This window comes from Doryrhamphus excisus, linkage group LG23 (genome assembly GCF_037039965.1).
Source record: "Doryrhamphus excisus strain RoL-2023G ecotype Guam linkage group LG23, RoL_Dexc_Guam_v1.1, whole genome shotgun sequence".
NCBI classification, from domain to species: Eukaryota; Metazoa; Chordata; class Actinopteri; order Syngnathiformes; family Syngnathidae; genus Doryrhamphus; species Doryrhamphus excisus.
Genome location: NC_136379.1, coordinates 7,160,095 through 7,179,681, shown reverse-complemented (window position 1 = coordinate 7,179,681; position 19,587 = coordinate 7,160,095). Strand labels below are relative to the sequence as shown.

General features: G+C 47.1%; 1 protein-coding gene across 5 annotated transcripts in view; it reads left to right on the top strand.

The window, feature by feature from the left end:
• Positions 1-18,294, top strand: part of LOC131115716 (transcription factor COE3) — a 37,158-nt gene extending 18,864 nt beyond the window's left edge. Inside the window, exons 9-18 of one of the 5 annotated variants that reach the window (XM_078788544.1) lie at positions 5,252-5,333; positions 5,410-5,527; positions 7,343-7,473; positions 7,865-7,991; positions 10,795-10,883; positions 15,530-15,595; positions 15,669-15,840; positions 15,968-16,153; positions 16,894-16,983; positions 17,216-18,294. In XM_078788544.1, the coding sequence (XP_078644670.1) occupies positions 5,252-5,333; positions 5,410-5,527; positions 7,343-7,473; positions 7,865-7,991; positions 10,795-10,883; positions 15,530-15,595; positions 15,669-15,840; positions 15,968-16,153; positions 16,894-16,983; positions 17,216-17,247 (1,093 nt within the window). In that variant the 3' untranslated portion in view covers positions 17,248-18,294. Of the gene's footprint in view, positions 1-5,251; positions 5,334-5,409; positions 5,528-7,339; positions 7,474-7,864; positions 7,992-10,794; positions 10,884-15,529; positions 15,596-15,668; positions 15,841-15,967; positions 16,154-16,854; positions 16,984-17,215 lie in introns of all 5 variants that reach the window. The other 4 variants (XM_078788542.1, XM_078788543.1, XM_078788541.1 and 1 more) reach the window with 4 other exon arrangements.
• The last annotated feature ends 1,293 nt before the right edge of the window (positions 18,295-19,587 follow it).

Here is a 19,587-nt window from a genome sequence, read left to right as displayed (position 1 = left end):
TCAAGCAGGCGGCGCCACATATGGCGGCAAGTTAAAAATAAAGACAATGCGCATACATTTGCATAAGTAATGAGCATGGACGCCATTTAATATGCAAATGTGCTGAAATATTAGCGCGCACCTTCTGTTTGGAGAGAATACATTAGAATGTGCAATTACAATCATCCTGTAGAATTAATGAAAAATGTCACTTTTTGGCTGCTTGCTAATTTGATTAAACATAGTGATGAGGTGTTTAGAGGCCGCACTGCATCGCGGGAGAAAAGACCATCCATCACGTGACCAGCAGCTGCCGCATGGGCACCCCATGGGGACGGGGTCACTGATGATGTCATAGGAACTCCTTTGGTGTAATTTGTCAGGGAGTACTTTCTCACATAACGCAAATCGCTAGCTTGCGATGGTTGCGATGGTAATAATGATGGCGATGGTGATGCTGGTGGAGATGGTGGTTGTGGTTGAAATGGTGGCAGTGGTGATGATAGTGGCGATGATAATGCTGGCGGTTTTGGTGATAATGGTGGTGGATGTGGTGGTGGATGTGGTGATAAATATGGCGGCAGCAGTGCTGGTGATGGTGACGATGCCGGATATAGCAGTAGCGATAATGGCATTGCTAATGAGAAGCAACAGCTTATGAGGAAAAGGAAACGATGTCAGGAAAATCATAGAAAGTGAAATCATAGACTCCTATGATGCATTTTAACAATGTCCAGTCCAGCAAAGAGAGAAAACGTGCACATGTGCACGCTTGTACTGGTGCACTGTGGGAGACACGTTGAGAGTTTTTTGTTTTTTTTTTTTTTAATCAAAGGCACTCTCTGACGGTCAGGTCTTTTTTTTTTTTTGTTTGAGCGTAGTCCAAGGTCGGTCCAGATGGTTCGACTGGCGTCACCTTGACACTGACCGCTGGTCCCTGTGCCGCCATCTCACCGCCATGTTGGCGCCAAACAGATGGACCAAAGCAGTGAGCTGTAAAAACTTCAAATCTGCTGCGGAGATTCAGCAGGAAAACACAGCCTGCAAAATTAAAATAAAAAAATGCTCTCAGCGCTTGTGCCAAGTGTGTGTGTGTGTGTGTGTGTGTGTGTGTGCGTGCACGTGTGTGTGTGTTGATGCGACTTCAAAGGAGAGTAAATTACATTCACTATGAAATGTTTGCATCATTATTCCTTCTCTTTATCAGTAACCAATCAACTGTATCAGTGTGTGTGTGTGTGTGTGTGTGTGTGTGTGTGTAGTTAATGATGAAATGTTAGTTGACGTCCGTGCAGACCGCCTGCAGGGAAGGAAGAGGATCGAAGAGCAATGGATGATTTTGAAATTGATCATCAGCAATTCAGACTAGATGATGATGATGATTGAGAAAGATGATTTAGATGGTGATGAAGACTTTAAAATGTCTTCATGTGTCAGCTGATGCTAACTTAGCCCCGCCTCCACTCTAAAGCGCGCGTGTGATGTTGGCGTGAGGCGATATTGGAGTGAAAAGGTCTGAAAGCGCGCCCGAGGCGTTTATTCAAATACGAGAGTGAGACGTTTGACTTAATGAACTTGAAGTGGTCTCATGACGTCCTGGAACACGTCAGTCGTGGTCCACCGTGTCCAACAAAGACACCTGAGCACCACACCTTAACCTTTCACCTCGGTGACGTGTGTGCGGGTGCAACTTTTGTGCAGGCGAAGCACACCAGTCAGAAGTTTTTATCTGGACCTGGAGGCGATGCCGAGTTGATCCCCAGGATTTGAGGAGGATTTGGTGAGACGAGAAGTTGAAGGATGTGTGAGGGAAACAGAATCCTTCACCTGGAAGTTGTCATGAGATGATGCTCTACATTCCACAAACACAGCCTTGATACACACACTTCACTCCACATTTGTCTACTCCTGTATTCTCTATACCTTAGGTTCCCAAAGTGGGGTACGCATACCCCTAGAGGTACGCGTATCGCTGTAGGGGGTATGTGAATAGAAATGTAAAACGGCTTGACTAAATTGGCGACCAACACTGAGATTTACAAACGGCTCGTGAACTAACGCAGTACAGTGCAGAAGTATTCATTGTTCTGTTTGTGTTAGACGAACAAATAAGTAGGTTTATTAAAAGTGTTTAGACCATTTATATAATGTGCTGAATGAGACCTGGTCTTCTTACATACGTGGTGCTGTGACTAATCAGTGCGTTTGTCATTTGTTTGTTGACGGGATGCTAAAACATCAGGCTCTTTCATAGTAACAGAACATTTAACCGTGTTATTATGAGCCATGATGGGTTGCATTCAAAGACATCATGCAGTTTTTAACATTTTTTCTTTGTCTTTCTGTTAATTTATACCGCACATACACGCATAATCAAGACATTGTTGTGATATTCCGAGCGCCCCTGAATGCACCTGGCTGTTGTCTTGTGACAATGAGAAAAGTGTCGTTCCGAGAAAGACTAGAGATGCGTTTGTGAGTTGAAGATACATAAATGGTGTTGGAATTGCAATCGCTGTTGATGTATTCAGGTCAGAATAAGGTTATAAAAGAGCGTCAGACTCTGTGGGGACGCTACTGTGCCTCTGTGTGCCGTCACAACAGAGAGGGTGGGTGGCATGACATTACGCTAAAAAGTTTAATGTAATTAATTGAATAAGGTAGTTACTGCTGTTAACGCGACAGCCCTAATAATGAACAAATAAAGACAATCCATGCAAAATAATTATAAATAAGGGCTGAATGGAACTTATTGTTGATGAACACATCCTAGCCAGATAGATTTAAAAGTGTTTCTGATTTTCTTTTTCAAATTGTTGGCATTCACAACTTTCTTAAGTCCCATGGCAGATTATTTAGCAATATTTGTCAATAAAACATGCACGGTCAGCAACAAGAAGATGCTTTTTTTGGGTGCTCCATTTTGCAGAACGAGACATACAACACAGGGCAAACCGGTGCTCCCTTTACTGCACCGTTTAAGTGCAGTATTGTACGATTTAGTGTCAATTTTTGTCTGCATCATTTCACTTTACGAAAAGAAAAAAACTTGTACTGCAGAGTACATATTATTTAAGATTTTTTTTTTTAATTTGAGATGATAGAATTGTATTTGCCCTCGGAGTGTAATGATACATACTGATGCTGCGTATGGAACAGGTTCATTTCCCAACACTCATTTCCCATTGTGGATGTTCAGCGCTGGTCCCAAGCCCGAACAAATGGGAGGTTGGGACTAAAGACTAAAACATTTCCATCCATTCAGATAGAAAAAAGCTAAGTAGCGCTAATGTATACATACTGTATGTATAGCATATACATGCAAAATGTACATCAACTTAACATACAACATAACAGAATACACGATATCGCCTGTCATCCCCTGGGACTGCAGGTGTTCTTGGAGGAGCAGGAAATGTTCCTGTTGGATCAACGGGAACTACTGGCTGGGACACAATAATGCAATAATGACAACAGCAGAAGTGTGTGTGTGTGTGTGTGTGAGATTGGCTGCATATTGTATTTTTTTTTTTCATGAGATGTTTTTCCCCGAATTTTGAGTCCAACTTTGGCTTGCACCTCATTTTAATGTCACACACATACACACATACACACATGCACCATGTGAAATCCCCCTCCCCATATGCCACTGGGACTAATCAGATCATTTCTTCTTCTGTGGTTTTTTTACGGGCCGCCCGCCTCCACTTCCTGTCCAAACATACAGTTTTGTTTCATTTGGACTCTGACCCTAAAATATGCTGGAAAAGAGGTGCAGCTAGCACGGCTGACAGTCCTTCAACACACACACACACACACACACACACACACACACACACACACACAAGTGGTCATATTGTGTTATTTGCGGTGGCGGGCCTGTAGAGCGGTGCCACTCAATATTTCAGAGGGAGCAAATGAATTGCAGTACTTTTAGCAGAATAAACTGCTTGTGTGTGTCAAGTGTTGGGAATTCGGGAGCTGTGACCTCGTGTTTTGTCACCGTGTGTGTGTGTGTGTGTGTGTGGGTGTGTGGGGAGGGCTGGCGTGGGGGGGGGGTCAGATCTGTTCCACAGACTGTTTTAGTGCCTCATCAAATATTTACTTTGATTGTACACGCTCCTGTAATTGCCATCTTGCCTGCTGAATTATTGATGACGTGTAGCGGAGCCAACGAGGCCCTCATGCGCGCACACACACACACATTCGCACACACACTCGCACACACACTGCATCATCATGTAATGCTAATGTGCGTGAAGCTGCTCTTGTTTCATCCTAATTAGCAGCAGAGCCGCGCCATCTGAATTCCTGCGTAATTATTTGAAGAGGCCAACATGGCGGCGTCAATATTAGACTTGACTCGACCTCCTAATGAGCATGTGTGCGTTTGCAAGTGTGTGTGTGTGTTTTCTTCCAGGCTTTCCTTTCTCCAGCGCGCGCCTCGTTCGTTAGCGACTTAAGTGGGACCGATCGTTTGGGGCTGGCTTGCACCCCTCGACTCACTTTTGTCGAGCTGAGCACGGCGGCGCCATGCTGGCTCAGACACGCCCGCCGCTAAACTCAGTGTGACGCTTTTTCTCCCAGCGAGCATCACACTGAGATATTGTCATCATGGCACCTTGTCTTGTATAAAAATATATTTATATTCTTTCTTATTGATTTTGCGATGCTGCTTCTACTCTAACATCATGACACGTGTATGTGTGTTGTAATCCGAAGCCAACCTAATAGTTTCCCATAATGCACTGGGTGTGGTCAGGGTGACATCATGCCCCCAACCCCCTGCCCACAGCAGTCAGGTTGTGCTGATACAATGTAAAAGCATCCTGGTTCGCCGTGTCAACATGTTTGCTGCCATGGCGACCACATTCAACTTCCATCTTTATCCAAGAGGAGGAGGAGGAGGAAGATGGCGTGGGAGGTTATTCCGTGGTTAATGTGACATGTCTGTCTGCGACCTTGCCGCTTCTTAACTGCCTGGATTATTATTGTGATAATGTGCCAATTAAACAGGAAGCACTCCGTTAGAGCGAGGGAGGTGGTGGTGGGGGGGTGCACTTATGGTCCCAGAGATGGATTTGACGGCGGCAGCGAGAAATGCATTAAGGCGCCAATCCATTCTTGATGGTGAGGAGGATGACAGCCACGCCTGTCCCCCCGCCTCGCCCGTTGCTATTTGTATTTATCTCTGATCAATACTCTTTGCTGATGTGACGGTTGTATATGTCATGGTATCACCGAAACATCATCTGGCCGTCTTTCCCCGCAGATTCTTCCTCAAGTTCTTCCTCAAGTGCAATCAGAACTGTTTGAAAAATGCAGGAAACCCACGGGACATGAGGCGCTTCCAGGTGAGTTCGGCCCCGCCCCCACAAAGCAGGTGACCGCGGTCTGTCTTTGATGACGACGAGCTGTTTGTGTGCGCAGGTTGTGGTGTCCACCACCGTCAACGTGGACGGTCACGTGTTGGCCGTTTCTGACAACATGTTTGTCCACAACAACTCCAAACATGGGCGCCGCGCACGCCGCCTGGACCCCTCCGAAGGTAAGGCGCCGTGACCTCGGCTTCCATTTTATTTTTTACCGTTATTGTGTCTTTTGGCGCGCTTCGATACTTATAGGTTATCACATGGTTTGTCTGATATCAGGCCAGGTATCATGCCCCCAAGTGTTCGGTCGAGGGCTGATACTGGCACGCGGGGGCATGATACTGGGCCGGATACCAGACAAACCATGTGATGATCTTATTATCACATACTATTTAATCATCAGCTTATTATCACGTACTATTTAATCAAAAGACCATTTTGTTTCCAGAACATTTTCAGTTTATTACATGTATCATATCTAAACAGTGTAAACACAATAATTGCAAAGATATTTCAACAATAATATTTTATCAACAGTCTTATCTTATCAATGTCTGACAATTAAAGTTCCATCAATCAAGTTTGGGCAGCAAAACAAACGCTGTGTGTTCACGCTCGTGCGCTGTTCTCTGATTGGTTGTTTCACGGGCACGATACCAGAGCAGCTCTGAGTGGACAGCTACGGGGGCTGATACCGGACATGGTTAAACTCTATATTTTATCAGTATCACTGCCCTGGGCTTTGACACAGTATCATTTCGGCCTTTTCCCGTATCATTCATGGGCGGTTTCTAGGGTACAGGGCCAATTAATACTGTAGTATGTGATAATCACACTTACTCTTTTGAGAGCATGAATGTGTTCATGCTGGGGAGTATAGCAACATGCAGTGAAGAACACTTGAACGCCTCATTCCGTGTCGGGGTGCACAGTGCACAATGAGGAAGAAAAGTAGTTAATCATTCTTTGCGCGTTCCCTGACCAGAATCTGACCAACTGTAAAAATAATAACTATCCTTTCTTGAGTCACCAATGTGAGGATGGTTTGTTTGGGTAATGTTTGGCCATAACCAAGACAGTGTACGCAAACCAAAACATATTTTGTCACTCAGTTAAGTGTACTGACGGAGGTACTCCATTTGAGACAGCATGTCAAAAAGCATAAAATAAGATGAGTTACTGGAGCAAAGTTTCCTTTGTCCTCCTGCATCTCATCATTTATCCCATCTGGGACACGGCGTAGAGTAAAAGAAGCCCTCACAGCGGCAGACATCAAAGAAACGTCCTCTCCCGAGTCTTTTAAGTGCCATTTGAATCAAGCTACTTTGCGCACCAGGCGGGTGGCGTTTGTCGTTGATCAAACGAGAGGAGAGTGGGGTTTTTTTTTTCTCCACTTGTGGCAGACCCCACCTGTCTGGCACATCCAACGGGACAAAACAAACGTTACCTGACACCAATCTGTCGCCGTCACGTCAGCGCGTTATTCTTCTCTGTCATCCGTGGCAACACCTTGAGACTGCTTTGAGAGCGCATCGGCAGTCCGAAGGCGCCGCTCTTCTCCAGGCGGCCTTGTGGCAGTGCCGCCGCATCCTTTCATCTCGCCCTTGCCGGGATGTTTTCAGAGGTGATTAAAAGCGCCAACATCTGCTCACGTCTTTGTCACGGCCCCCACCCGACCCGTCCTCCATACAACTTCCTGCCAGCGGATCCTCTTTGTGTTCTCAGGTTAATTCATGAAGGGTCCACATAAACCCCCCCCCCCTCCACCACCTTGTTTATTGTGAGCACAAAAGGCGGGAAATGAATAAGGCAACCACAATGGACGCCAACCGCCTTCAAACTCAAACGTGTCTGAGAACGTAAACGTCACATTAGCATTAGCATGTTTGCCCACAAACCCAGTCAGGTACTGTTAGCACTCTGTTAGCACTGTGATGTCACGACTTTATGTAAGTAAGAAGGCCATGTGTGTGTCTTGTGCTCCAAAGCAGCCACGCCATGCATCAAAGCCATCAGCCCGAGTGAAGGCTGGACCACCGGAGGCGCCACCGTCATCCTCATCGGGGACAACTTCTTTGACGGCCTGCAGGTGGTGTTTGGAACCATGCTGGTCTGGAGCGAGGTGAGAGGATTATGATGCTGATGAGGTGGCATAGACATAGTCAGTCACCTGACTGGAGAGACATACCTACACACACACACACACACACACACGTAGATGTTGAACACTTAGAGCAGCACCATCAAATATTGAAGGGGGTCCACAAGAACAAAACACCTGGCGGGGAATCAGACGTTGGCACCTCTGCGTGCCACGTGGCGCTGACGGGCCTCCTTGCTTTGATCACATCATCTGGCCCGAGTTCCCCCGCCACACGCACACACACACACACAAGTGTGTGAGATGACCCAGATTGGAGGAGACTTTCAAAGTTCTGATATGACCCAAACGCCACATATGACATTGTATGTCATGAGTATGGCATGTTCTAAGTATGCATTCTCCTCCACAGCTCATCACGCCTCACGCCATCCGGGTCCAGACGCCTCCTCGCCACATTCCCGGCGTGGTGGAGGTCACGCTGTCCTACAAGTCCAAACAGTTCTGCAAGGGAGCACCGGGTCGCTTTGTCTACACAGGTAAGAACAGCCTGGTAGGTCAGTGGCACGTGTTGAAGGAAGCTTCCAGAAACGTCACTCACAGGAGGGGAAACAATAAAACACACACTGACCTCATTGTGCGGCGTCCACATGTCCGTATCTCCTAAATCGGAGCGCATGCTTTTCTGGACGGTTCCGTCGGAATATCCAGATGTCATTCAAAGTAGCAGAAAGGTCACATGTCAGCTGTTTAGCGTGATAAGTAAATGTCATCGTCTTCTCTTCCACACACAAGAGGGACACGCACAATAGCCGCCGCCCCCTTTAGCGATGCTAATGTCTGATTGCATGTGCAGATACGAGCTAGCTCTCTGAACCCGTCCACCATCTTGGCAGCGTCTCAGCAGCCATTTTATTTTTCCACGTCCAAGTTTGGAAAAAGAAAGCCTGAACGCAGCAGCTAAAAGAACTTAACTTTATCACGGTGGCCATCGAAGGCGACAAGCGTCGTCATCCTGCACATTCTCTGCTCCTTATCCTCATCCGCGGAGGAGCTTAAGAGATACAGGAATCGATCCCGTGGCTCGACTCCTGGGAAGCAGCCCAGGACGAGAGACACAAAGAGAATGATGGAGATGTTGATTGGTGATGTACAGATGATCGGTCAGTAAATAAACACTAGTGACAATCAATCATCCCACGTGGAGCCACACCCACACCCACACCCACCCTCCCCTCACACACACACACACGGGCCACATGTTGACCTTATTGACCCCACAGTTGTCCTCTTCTGACTTCTTGACTTCTTCTTGGAGAGCAACAAGTACAAACGACATTCTAACGAGATTCCAGAACCTGAGATTGACAGCTGGTATGTGTGTTGGGGGCGGGTGGCAGTGGAACTGATTGTCACCCCCTGACCCCAAACGACCAGCGCTCATCGACTGAGCGTTGGTGGTGACGCGCGTCGTCCTTTCACCGTTTCCTTTGAACTCTGCTCTTGATTGACGGCCCGGTGGGACTTTCTGCATTATCAGCGGGGACCAATCACATTCCTCACGTCGGCGCGCACTTGGGGAAGTTGAGGAACTAATATCGGGTAATTAGCTGTTTCTGCGGGGGCATTTTGGGCCGCAACTCTACCAAGTAACATCTCAGGTGGGGGCCTAGTTCTTTGAGGCCGTCGTCACCGGGAGCTAATTAGACGCTAATTAGCATGCGTGTGTCAGCTCTAATCACAGAGCGCGTTGCGACAGCCCCGTCTCCCACGAGAGGAAGCAGGAGGGCGAGTCCCGCCAGCTGCGGGACGACAGGCGGCAAGATCCTCATCTGGGTTACGGAGCGAGCCGCACCAGAAACGGGAGCGGCAGGCGTCAGCTGGGACGATGTTTGATCCAGTCAGCTGTTCGGGAGCCGATCCGAGACACCCTCAGGGTGTCGCCGTTCTCGTTAGGTATGTGACGCAGCTGCCATACAGGAAATGACTGCACCGCAGCGACTTCGTCCAATCACAGAGAACCACTCGAGCAGGGAGAACGTCTGCTTCCTGCCACGACCAGCTGATGAATGGAATGTCGGAGCGGATCAATGAAAGGAAGCATGGCCGCTGACGCCACTTGACCGGCGGGAAACAAATCAACGCACCCACTTCAGCGTCTGTCAGCCGTCTAGCGGACGAGTGGCACCATCAGCGGTGGCGGGCCGGGCGCCGCACTGACCCGCGTCAATCACGCAGCCGAGGAAGATGGGAAATTGCCTCACAATCGGCAAGGAGCAGTGTGCTGCGTATGAAGATGGAATCTGTGCTGCAGAATATGTGAAATATGGCGGCGGGCGTGACTGTGCCTTCCACAGCGCCATCAATGCCGCCATGTCTTTTTGTGAAGCGTGGAATTGTGTTCACCGCAGCGAGAAGCGTGCCAGTTGATGTATCCGCGGCCGCGTGGTCTATCAATGTTGACGCAAACGACGCTTTTACCAGGAAAATGTTTGGAATGACGACACTGACGTTGCTCATCTTCTTCGTACGGAAGCGGAGAAGAAAACCCACGAGCGCAGTCACAGCAAGAACAAATGGTTTACATGAGAACCAATCAGGTGCCGATGTCAAAGTTCAACCAGGAAGTCTTTTTGCTTCAGGAGCACAGGGAAATAATCTTGGAGTCTGGGTTTTTCCTTTCAGCCTCGCGGCCACAAAAGGTCTCTTCGGGATTTCACAATGAAATCCGTCTTCCATCCAGCATGGCCGCTGCAGCAGCCAGCAGCACGTCCCCCGACGCTTTGTCACCCTTCAGCTCTCATCCCGCCTCCCGCTGAAAGCCTCTTCTCTCCGCCGCCGCTTGAAACCACCTCGGACAAATTAGATTTAGCAGCTCGCTGCTGCCATTCCCGGGAAAGAAAACAAATATTGTTCTAATGGTAATAACATCTATTTGGAGCGCTTTGAAGGAGACGCTCGCAGCCGCTCAGCCACCCCATTCTTATTCATGAAGGCCGCGCATATGCAAATGAGCACAAACGAGCCGTTCTACCGGCCAGCATGCGGCCTGTCAATCATCGTTAGCCAGTACAAGCGCTCGTGCTGACAAAGACGCGCTGACAAATTGTCCCCAAAGTCACATTTGACAGCGTTTTATGATTAATGGACTTGATTATGGAGAAGTGTCTCCTTTCCGGATCTTTCTGCCGCCAGGAGGACGACGGCAGGAAGTAAATTGGAATTAGTGTGGACATGAGGTCACTTCATGAACGTCAGCTGACTCTTCTGTGTTAGAAAAATAATCCGAAACAAAACAATAACAATAATAAACACGCTAACGTCTCTCTGTCCGCCGTGCAGCTTTGAACGAGCCCACCATCGACTACGGCTTCCAGAGGTTACAGAAGGTCATCCCTCGCCATCCTGGTGACCCCGAGAGGTTACCTAAGGTCAGTGGGAGTTCTTTGTTGGCAGTTCAAAGGTCAGATGTTACAGGTGACATTGTTTTCTAGCCTCTACCTTGTGTGTTTGTTTGCAATGTGTGTTCTTCCCCGTATGTTCCATGTTCTACCTTGTCTACCTTGTTTTTTATGGGTTTTTTTCTACCTTGTATTCTGGACCTTGTTTGTTCCACCTTGTTCAAAATGTATGTTCCATATTGGATGTTTTCCTCTATATGTTCCATCTTTTATGTTCCCCCTTGTATGTTCTACCTTGTTTGTTCTAAATTTATGTTACACATGGGATGTTCTTACCTGAATGTTCCACCTTGTTTGTTCCACCTTGTTCAAAATTCCAAATTTCTTCCTTGTATGTTCCATATTGGATGTTTTCCCCTATATGTTCCGTCTTTTATGTTCCCCCTTGTATATTCTACTTTGTGCATTCCCCTTTGTATGTTCTACCTTGTTTGTTCTAAATTTATGTTACACATGGGATGTTCTTACCTGAATGTTCCACCTTGTTTGTTCCACCTTGTTCAAAATTCCAAATTTCTTCCTTGTATGTTCCATATTGGATGTTTTCCTCTATATGTTCCATCTTTTATGTTCCCCCTTGTATGTTCTACCTTGTTTGTTCTAAATTTATGTTACACATGGGATGTTCTTACCTGAATGTTCCACCTTGTTTGTTCCACCTTGTTTGTTCCACCTTGTTCAAAATTCCAAATTTCTTCCTTGTATGTTCCACATTGGATGTTTTCCCCTATATGTTCCGTCTTTTATGTTCCCCCTTGTATATTCTACTTTGTGCATTCCCCTTTGTATGTTCTACCTTGTTTGTTCTAAATTTATGTTACACATGGGATGTTCTTACCTGTTTGTTCCACCTTGTTTGTTCCACCTTGTTCAAAATTCCAAATTTCTTCCTTGTGTGTTCCACATTGGATGTTTCCCCCTATATGTTCCGTCTTTTATGTTCCCCCTTGTATGTTCTACTTTGTGCATTCCCCTTTGTATGTTCTACCTTGTTTGTTCTAAATTTGTTACACATGGGATGTTCTTACCTGAATGTTCCACCTTGTTTGTTCCACCTTGTTCAAAATTCCAAATTTCTTCCTTGTATGTTCCATATTGGATGTTTTCTCCTATATGTTCCGTCTTTTATGTTCCCCCTTGTATGTTCTACTTTGTGCATTCCCCCTTGTATGTTCTGCCTTGTATGTTCTACCTTGTTTGTTCTACATTTATGTTACACATGGGATGTTCTTACCTGAATGTTCCACATTGTTCGTTCCACCTCGTACATTCCACCTCGTACACTCCCAACATGCGTGGTCCACCTAGCATGTTTCACCTTGCTTGTTCTACCTTGGATGATCTCCCCTGTTTGTTCTACTTTATATGTTCCACATTGGACGTTCTTCGCTGCATGTTCCACTTTGTAGTCTTTCTAAACTTTGTGTTCCACCTTGTACGTTCTACCTTGTTTGTTTCACCTTGCATTTTCAACCTTCTACTGTTAATGTTCCACCTTGGATGCTCCACCACGTGTGTTCCACTTTGTATGTTCTACCATTTATGTGCTATCTTCTATATTTTACCTCGTATGTTCTACCTTTTATGATCTGTTGAATGTTCCGTCGTATATTTCCACAAGATGACAGGAAGATGTGATGTTTTCCTTTAAAGTTGAGGTGACTGTCATCGCCATGGCAACCATCCCACTAAAGATCTTAAAAGAGGAACATGGCGGGCAGGCGCCGTTTCCTGGGCTTAGCGTCGCGAGGTGAAAGGTCGCCGTGAAGCAGCTAACGCGGAGTCGTTTAATGAAGGCCTGCTCGCTATGACGAGATTATTGTGGAGGCGAGCTGAGGCAGATTGTGCGAGGCGGCGGCAGCGGCGGCGAGGCGGCAGATGGGCTGTGACACTGAACGCAGCTGCCAAATTGAAGCCATTTATCAAAAGGTGACACCAGAGAAAAAGCAGTTTGTTTGTAAATTGATGCTAATAGTGAGCGCAGGTCGCGTGGCCGCCATGATGGCGAGCCTTCACCTCTTCCTCCTCGTGAATATTTATGTCGTCAAGGAAAGCCAATAAGGCGCCGCATCGCTCTTCTTCTTGTTGTTGGCTGGCAGCCGGCGAGGTGGCGACACGCGTGTCGGCGGTGGAGGGGAGCGTGTGACCACACAGCGGGAGGGTTAACTCCGCCTGTCACTTCACTTTTGTTTTCACCTGCTGGCTTGGCAGCGGCGATGGGGAGCGACGCGTCTGACGGGACGTTTTTCTTTGTGGGCAGATTGATTTGTTGTCGGGCGCCATGTGGATGATTACACGGTGCTCGCACGGGACGCCGCGCGTTAAAGCTCATCTGGTTTGAGCGAGGGGTGGGGCAGAGGGCGGGTCGTTCCCGCCTGTGTGTTTTTCCGTGTTGGGTCCAAGCATTGCAGCATGTCAGAAGAGGTCATGTGACTTTGTCCGGGTTGTATGATGTAATATGACACACATCAGTCAACAGTCAACACAGTCCATCCAGCGCTCGGCGAGTAGTTGAGTATTCATGACATGACACACATGAAACATCTTTGGGGGGTCAAGATGGCGTGTTCTGACGCTTGACCCACGTCCTGACCGGAGGGCGGGGTCCCGTGCGGACTCGTTAGTTGTGATCTGCCTCATGAATGAGGACGTTTCCTGCTCTCATTGACAATAATGAGCAGATTCTATTCATGAGATGAATGAAATTAACCCTCGTCGTTAGAAGAGCTCTGATAATCGCTCATGTGGACCCGCCCCCTCCCCCTCCATATTTCACAGGAGCAGCTCCTCGCCGCCACCGCCGCCGTGCTGGGGGTGATTTATCATTGTTAAGGCCGCTGTCTGATGGCGCCTCCTCGGGGGTCATGCTCATCCCTGATCGGCCGCACCTCCTCCAGCACGGAGGCGGCCCCCCTAATTAAGCCCCCAGAAAGCAAGGCAGTAAAATAGAAGAGCCAGGAGGAAGAATATCTGGGGTGATGGACAGGAGGGGGCGGGACGAGCTGGCGGCCATTCTGCTATTCCCCTTTTTCTGGATTTAATGCGAATTTACTCAACTTCTTTTATTCCACACAGCAACTACAGCAACCCCGGGCAGCCATGTTTCTTTCAAATGCATCTTTTGACATCTCAGTGACATCACTCCTGATTGGCCAGCCTTTTTAAATGTCTTATTTGTATGTTGTTGATGATTTAAACTAGCACTTTCTTGGTACGGCTTTGACAGTAGTCCAGTCGTGTGTGTGTGTGTGTGGTGAGGGAAGGAAGAAAAGGAAGAGTAGTTACAGAAAGGAAGGAAGCCATGCTATAAAGAGGAAAGGAGGGATGGAAGGAAAGGATAAGTGAGCAAAGAATGGAAGCAAGGAAGCAAAGAAGGATGGCGGTCAGGTGTAATACCCATGGGAACGCCAGCAGAGGCCTCCACCTCCCCGCCTCTTCTCCTCTGGGAATCTCTCAGATGAAGATGTTTGTATGATGGGCAAACACACGCCGCCTTCTCTGATTCCTTATTTCCTCCACTTTTCCTTCCTTCCCTTCTCTCCTCTCTTCATTCATCCTTCCTTTTCCTTTCCTTCCTTCTTTCACTTTTTGCTGTCTTGGTTTTTCTACCTTGTATGTTCCACCCTTTATGTTCTATTTCAAATGTACCTCATTTGTTCCACCTTGTATGTTCTACTTCATTTGTTCTACCTATGATGATCTACCTTGTTTTACATGTTGTTTGTTGTGACTTGTGTGTTCTACCTAGTTTGTGCCGCATTTTATGTTCTACCTCGTATGTTCTGCCTTGTTTGTTCCACCTTCTATGGTCTACCTTGTGTGTTTCACTTTGTATGTTCCACCTTTTATGTGCTATTTCAAATGTTCTACTTAGTTTGTTGTACCTTGTATGTTCTACGATGTGCTGTATGTTCTACCGATTATGTTCTATCTTGTTTTTACACCTTGTATGTTGGAACTTATATGTTCCATCTGCCTTGTTTGTTCCACCTTCTATGATCTACCGTGTTTGTTTCACCTTGTATGTTCTACTTTGCATATTCTACCTTGTTTGTTCCACATTTCATGTCCCACCTAGTTTGTTCTGCCTTTTATGTTATACCTTGTTTGTTCCACCTTTCATATTCATATATACTTGTGTTTTCCACCTTCTATGTTCCATGCAGTATGTTCTTTCTTGTCTGTTCTATCTGGTATGTTCTACCTTATGTGTTCCCCCTTGTATTTTCCATTTTTTTGTCCTGTCTTGTTTGTTCCGCTTTATATGTTATGGCCTTTTATGTTCCATGTAATAGGTTCTACCTTCTATGTTCATTCTACCTTGTTTATTCTCCTTTGTGTATGTATTTTATCTTGCGTGTTCTACTGCAGGCTTGTATGTTCTACCTTTTACCGTATGTCCGACGTCCTACCCTGTATGTTCTACCTTTAGACTATCTCCTGTGTGTTCTACACTTTTGGTTTCTTTTGGTAAAAGTAGATGCAAAGGTCTTCTGTAATTGGTTGAAAGCTCCTCCCACGGCGCTTTTATTGGACAAAAGCAGTTGCTGGAGGAAGCGGTGGGCGTGGTCAGTGTCACATGACTGACGCCTGCTGTGTATGTGTGTACATCACAGGAAGTGCTGTTGAAGCGTGCGGCTGACCTGGTGGAGGCGCTCTACGGGATGCCTCACAACAACCAGGTGACTCTTTGACCTCTGACCCTCCGCTCGCTGGCAGGACGTCACATGCTAACGTTTACCCCCCCCCCCATAGGAGATCATCCTGAAGCGAGCGGCCGACTTGACAGAGGCTCTCTACAGCGTCCCACGCGCTCACAACCAACTTCCGTCGCTCGGAGGCTCCGCCCACTCGGGAATGATGGGCGTCAACTCCTTCAGCAGCCAGCTCGCCGTCAACATCTCAGAAGCCTCGCAGGCCGACCAAGGTCAATATTTATTCCTGTCAATATTTATACCACAGCGCATCTGTTTGTCGTACAGCTATGTACTTATGGTCGTGGTGGGGGAGGGGCCAGTTATTTTTTTTTTTGACTGACGCGCATCTCTCGGCAGGATATTCCCGCAACTCCAGCAGCGTGTCTCCTCGCGGCTACGCTCCCAGCTCCACGCCACAGCAGTCCAACTACTCCACCATCACGTCCTCCATGAACGGGTACGGCGCGGCCGCCATGGGCAACCTGGCCGTGCCCGGATCACCCGGCTTCCTCAACGGCTCCGGCGCCAACTCGGCTTATGCAAGTGAGTCCCCGTGAAATGCTGATGAAATGCCGCTTAGGGGCGGAGTCAAAGAGGGTGGGGAAATTTGATTGGTAGGGGCCTCTGCGGATAAAATGGAATACTTCTTAGTGTCAGTACACTTGGACGAGTACACTGTGTACTATGTGTACTTAGTGCTTAGAGTGTGAATGGCTGTCGCTGCACACTTGACGATTCTTCCTCTCTCTTTGTTAATGGTGATTAGCAACCACTCATTTTGCCTGTACGCCTCAGCGTCAACATACTTATGCACTCAAAAAACTAAGTGTGCGAAAGTAAGTAAGTAAGTACGAAAGTGCGCGGTTTGAGACATGGCCATTCGTCTTTTGGCGGCCTGTCTTGTCAACCACAGCGGCAGGGCTCATGTCTCCACCACCATGCGTTGACCCCCCCCCCATCAGCCCTGCTCCCCCCCACTTCCCCCTACACTAACATCTTCACCGCATCCTTCACGCTCTGACATCCTCTTAGTGAAGGCTAGCATAAAGGCTGCTTAGCAAGGCTGGACTATCTGCATGGAGACAATGGGACGTCTCTATATTGACACCTTGTTGAAGTTATGGATCAACTTTGTCGGAACGTCAGGGAGTCATTCTTCCTCCTCATCCTCCTCATCCTCCCGCCGCTCACTTGGTCCTTCCTCCCGTGGTCTTCCTCACCGTCTTCTTCCTCCTCTCCCGTAGGCCCTTATTCATTCTCTCCTGTCCATATGGTCTCTGCAGTCAAACAGAAGAGCGCCTTCGCCCCCGTCGTGCGGCCACAGACCTCGCCGCCCCCCGCCTGCACCTCCTCCAATGGCGGCAACCTGCAGGGTGAGCATAGCACCCGCCCCACCCCCTTCAACCCCACTCCCACCCTCCCTTTCGCCCAACCTCCATGTACGGCGAGGTCAAAGTTGATCCATAACTTTAGAAAGGAAAGCATTTTGGTCACATGGTGCAAGGAGCTTTCCGGGTCTTCCCGGGACTACGACGACGACGGCGGCGGTGGCGGTGGCGGTGGCTGTCGCGCTGAGGGTGACTCTTTGTGTTTGTCTCCTTGCAGCCATGGCGGGTCTCATCGTCCCGCCCATGTGAGCAGACTCCGCCCACTCCCCGCCTCTCAGGCCATCTGACCGGGTTTACGGATCCCTCTGATGTTGGTGTGACAGATGATGATGTCACACCAGTCTGGATGACATCATCATCGCCAATCAGCTGTTTCCAGAAGATTCCATCAACATGGAAGACCACGCATTTTTTTTTGTCATCTTTAATGTGAATTCCTCCTTTGGGATGGAACAATCTAGAACCTTTCATTCCTTCTCTTCCTAACCCGGAATGAAAATTTCCAAGCTTTTTCAATCCGAGTCGAGTCTTCCAGCGTCTTCGCCACGATGGCGTCTGGAGGAGCAGGAAAACTGGACCAGTGCAACTGGAATCATTTTCTTCTTCTTCTTCTTGTGCTTCTTTTCTATGTGTTTATAATCTGCATTTGATGTTTGCTGTCTTTTAATATTGTAAAAAAGAACTTTTTGTAAAAAAGTCATGACATCATCGTCCAGGACGTTAAAAAGTGTTTTTTTTCTTCTTCAGCTAAAGCTGTCCACGTCTTCTTGGTCTTTGTCTTATTATTATTGTTATTATTATTATTAGCGGCTAAAGCGAAGCTAACAGCGCCCCCACTGGACAGTTTGTGAAGCACATTCCAATCAGGAAGCTGTGACCTTTTGACATTTTCTCTTTTCCGTCATCCAACTTTTTCCTACTGTATGACATCTTCAATGTCAACGTCAGGTCCAACTTTTCTTTCTTATCTTCAACCAGTGCAATGGAACTTTTCCAAATAAGTTCATAAATATATATATATAGAAATTATTATATGAAAAAAAAAAACACAAAAACAAGATGGCTGACATGAGGAGCGGAAGAAATTGTTTCAGGAAGTGAACTTTGACCTTCTTGTGTTTTTCAATGTTTTCTTTGTGTGACAAAATGAGAAAAAAACAAGTTTATCAAAGCACAAAGTTGACCACTTCCTGTGTGCGACACGCTGTACATACGTGTGCATGTTTGTTTGTTTCCTCCTGTGATACTGACGTGCTTTTTGTACAGAAACTCTTCAATAAAGATAACATCACCTGACTATTTTACTATATTATATACATCTAGTGCGCAGACCTCACAGCTAGGAGGACCAGGGTTCGATTCCACCCTCGGCCATCTCTGTGTGGAATTTGCATGTTCTCCCCGTGCATGCGTGGGTTTTCTCCGGGTACTCCGGTTTCCTCCCACATTCCAAAAACATGCTAGGTTAATTAGCGACTCCAAATTGTTCATAGGTATGAATGTGAGTGTGAATGGTTGTTTGTCTATATGTGCCCTGTGATTGGCTGACCACCAGTCCAGGGTGTACCCCGCCTCTCGCCCGAAAACAGCTGGGATAGGCTCCAGCACCCCCCGCGACCCTGAATGAATATACATCTAGTTAGTATATACAGTGGTGTCAAAAAGTATATGTTCCCTTTCTGATTTCGTGTTTTTTTTGCATGTTTGTCACGCTTAAATGTTTCAGATTATCAAACAAATTAGTCAATATTCGTCAATGATACGCAGTATTTAAATGAATGTTTTTATTATTAAGGGAGAAAAAAAATCCCCCACTGCTGTATTTCAGCAAAATAATATACAGTAAAATATGGTGGTGGTAGTGTGATGGTCTGGGGCTGTTCTGCTGCTTTGGGGCCTGGAAGACCTGCTGTTCTCCTTTTAATAAGAAAAAGGTTCATTTAAAAGTGCATGTTATGTATAGTTGTGTTGTTATTGACTAATATTTATATTTATTTCATCATCTAAAACATTTAAACACTTTTCCACACCACTGTATATATGTTGTATATACGTACGTATATATATAAGTGTGACAGAAAGTGGAAGAAAACCGTGTCCGGTCGTCCTAGAACAACATCTCTGTGTCCTGTAAACTGGACTGATTCTGAAGTCTGAAGGGCTGCTAATTGGTTCTTAGACCAGGTCCTGATGTTGAGGAGATACCGCCATCATTTCAGGTGCTAATGAGTTCATCTCACACCATCTTGAGCTGATGTCACGTTGTGACCTCAAGAAACATTTGGACTTTTAGTGTTCTTGTTAGTACGGGCGGGTCCTCACTGGTCCATTAAGGTCCACCTGCAGCTCGCCAGCAGCAGCTGGAGGCCATCACGGTGGCGGCCTGTCGGGCCAGAACCAGCATTCATAAATTAGCCGGCCGCTTGCAGCCCAAATGTATCCAGTATGTTGGGAAAAAGGGGCGGGGGGGGGTGTGCATGTAACCAACACCAGTAATGATCTCAGCAGAACTCACCCTGGCGCCGGCCCAGAGCCCAGTGAGGTGTTCTGGACCGTGGTGGGTCGCTATGTCAGCACTTGTGGATGAAG